Source organism: Grammomys surdaster, unplaced genomic scaffold (genome assembly GCF_004785775.1).
Source record: "Grammomys surdaster isolate TR1022 unplaced genomic scaffold, NIH_TR_1.0 172, whole genome shotgun sequence".
Lineage (NCBI taxonomy): Eukaryota > Metazoa > Chordata > Mammalia > Rodentia > Muridae > Grammomys > Grammomys surdaster.
The window spans coordinates 2902231-2904898 of record NW_021604620.1 but is presented as its reverse complement, the minus strand read 5'-3'; the positions used below and the strand labels follow the sequence as shown (position 1 = coordinate 2904898).

The 2668-nt window shown below is 51.0% G+C and overlaps 1 protein-coding gene across 1 annotated transcript in view; it reads left to right on the top strand.

Annotated features, from left to right (window-relative positions):
- Positions 1-2668, top strand: part of Entpd3 (ectonucleoside triphosphate diphosphohydrolase 3) — a 24459-nt gene that overhangs the window by 19563 nt on the left and 2228 nt on the right. Inside the window, exons 8-10 of the mRNA XM_028767287.1 lie at positions 134-367; positions 2086-2358; positions 2524-2634. Of these exons, the coding sequence (XP_028623120.1) occupies positions 134-367; positions 2086-2358; positions 2524-2634 (618 nt within the window). The remainder of the gene's footprint in view (positions 1-133; positions 368-2085; positions 2359-2523; positions 2635-2668) is intronic.

The following is a 2668-nucleotide window of genomic DNA, read 5'->3' as shown; positions in this document are numbered from 1 at the left end:
CCTAGCAGAAGCAGCCCTGGGTGTATCCATGTCCCCCTGCCTAGCAGTAGCAGCTGGATCTTGGGTGGAGAGCCCCAGCAAGCAGAAATGGTGTCTTTGGCTTCTCTTCTCACTTCCTTTTCCCACTATGCAGAAGAACCTATGGCACATGTGGGTGCACCCGCACGGAGTAGACACCACAGGAGCCCTGGATTTAGGTGGCGCCTCCACCCAGATATCCTTTGTGGCAGAAGAGAAGATGGAGCCGAACGCCAGCGACACGGTTCAGGTGTCCTTGTACGGCTACACATACACTCTCTACACGCACAGCTTCCAGTGCTACGGCCGGAACGAAGCAGAGAAGAAGTTTCTGGCCATGCTTCTGCAGGTACAGGGCGGGGGGGGGGGGGCGGTATGGGAGGGGGGGGGGGGGGTCTGAGGCAGGGAGGAGGTCTGCATTGAGTGTCTATCCTCACTCCAATCTGCTGAGTGGATAGAAATAACACTAGAGTCTCATGCAATTCTGGGGTTTCCTTCTTGCCTTCGCCTCCTGTCTCCCTTCCCTCCTCTGTTGTGTTAACCACTTCCAGCAAATGGAAGTAAGAAAAGCTAAGGAGCTGCGGTGATTTCCCTTGGTGGGCAAAATGCCTACTGTTTAAGCTTAAAGGTGTGGGTTTGAGTCCCTAGACAGGCGTGGCTGGGTGTATTGGTACACACCTTTAATCTCAGAACTCATGAGCTAGAGGCAGGAGGTAAAGGTGAGTTTGAGGCTAGTCTGGTATACATAGTGAACTCCAAGCCAGCCAAGGCTAGATAATGAGAAAAGGCCGGGCATGGTGATGCTTGCTGTAATGTAAGTGCAGGGGTGGAAGCAGGCAGATCCCTGGGGCTGCCCAGCCAGTCTGTCCTACTTGGACAATTCCAGACCAGTGAGAGAACTTGTGTGGCTGGGCCTGGTGACACATGCCTTTGGTCCTAACACTTGGAAGGCAGGCATATCTCTGTGAGTTCGAGACCAGCTTGGTCTACAAGTTCCAGGATGGCTGGTGCTACACAGAGAAACCCTGTCTCGAAAAATCAAAAAGGAAAGAAGGAAAGATTTGTTGATCTTTCTGAAGACAAGAGTTCAGTTCCCAGCATCCACATAGTGGATCACAACAATCTATAACTCCAGTTCCAGGGGATCTGATGTTCTTTTCTGGCTTCTGTGAGCATGTGCATGTGTGCATGTGCACACTCACGTACGCACACACATACACAGAAATAAAATAAATATTTAAAAGGCTAGGTGGAGTAACACACACTTTTGGTCCCAGCATTCAAGACACAGAGGCAAGAAGAGTCTCTATGAATGTGAGGCCAGCCCTGGTCTACATAGTGATTTAAAAGCAAGCCAGGCCAGGCGGTGGTGGCGCACACCTTTAATCCCAGCACTTGGGAGGCAGAGGCAGGTGGATTTCTGAGTTCAAGGCCAGCCTGGTCTACAGGCTGAGAGTGAGTTCCAGGACAGCCAGGGCTACACAGAGAAACCCTGTCTCGAAAAAAACAAACAAACAAAAAAACAAACAAACAAACAAAACAAAAGCATGAGGAACAACGCCTGACACTGGCCTCTGACCTCCACAGGTGTGTACACACATTCACCTGCTTGTGTACACACACGTACACACACACACACACACAGGTCCTCATGCCTTACACACACATTCACCTGCTCGTGTACACACACACATACACACACATTCACCTGCTCATATACACACACACACACACACAGGTCCTCATGCCTGAGCCGCAAGCACTTTACTAACTGAGCTATCTTCCTCACCCCTTTCAAATTATTTTAAAATAAATTTTTATGATTTTCATTGTCAGTCAGTGTTTGATTTGTCTGCCTGTTTTGTACATGTATATTCCAAGTCACCTGAAGCGTTCTTGGCAGGGCTGTGTGGGGTGCAAACCTCTCAGGATCCTTGCTCTCTGTCCGGCAGCAGCGCACAGCGCAGTGGTGATTCTCAGCTTCTCTCTTGGCATCGCAGGGTAGTGGTGGGGAGAATCTTTAAGAAGGAAAGTGTCCCATCTCACACCTCCCTGTCGCACCTCCAGAGCCCTTCCACAGAAGCCACCATCAGCAATCCCTGCTACCCTCAAGGTTATAGTACCACCTTCACCTTGGGCCATGTGTTTGGCAGCCTGTGCACAGAGAAGCAGAGACCAGAGATCTACAACCCCAGTGATAACGTCACCTTCACAGGAACTGGTGACCCACGGCTGTGCAGGGAGAAGGTGGCTTCTGTGTTTGATTTCAATGCTTGCCAAGACCAAGATGCCTGTTCCTTTGATGGCATTTACCAGCCCAAGGTTCAAGGGCCATTTGTGGTAAGAACAGTTGGGGATGGGGGGATGGAGAGGGGCTCTGCACCCTGGGAGAGCCTCTCCTGCTCCTTTCCCTTCCTCTATCCTGCTTCTCACTATTCCCTCCCCAGGAAGCTCCGTAGCACACTCGTTTGGAGAACTCACTGTCTCTGTCTGTCCCGCTCACAGGCATTTGCAGGCTTCTATTACACGGCCAGTGCGCTAAATCTCTCGGGAAGCTTCTCCCTTACCTCCTTCAACGACAGCAGCTGGGACTTCTGCAGACACACTTGGATCGAGGTCAGTGTTAGGAAAGAGAGGGTGAGCGTCAAGA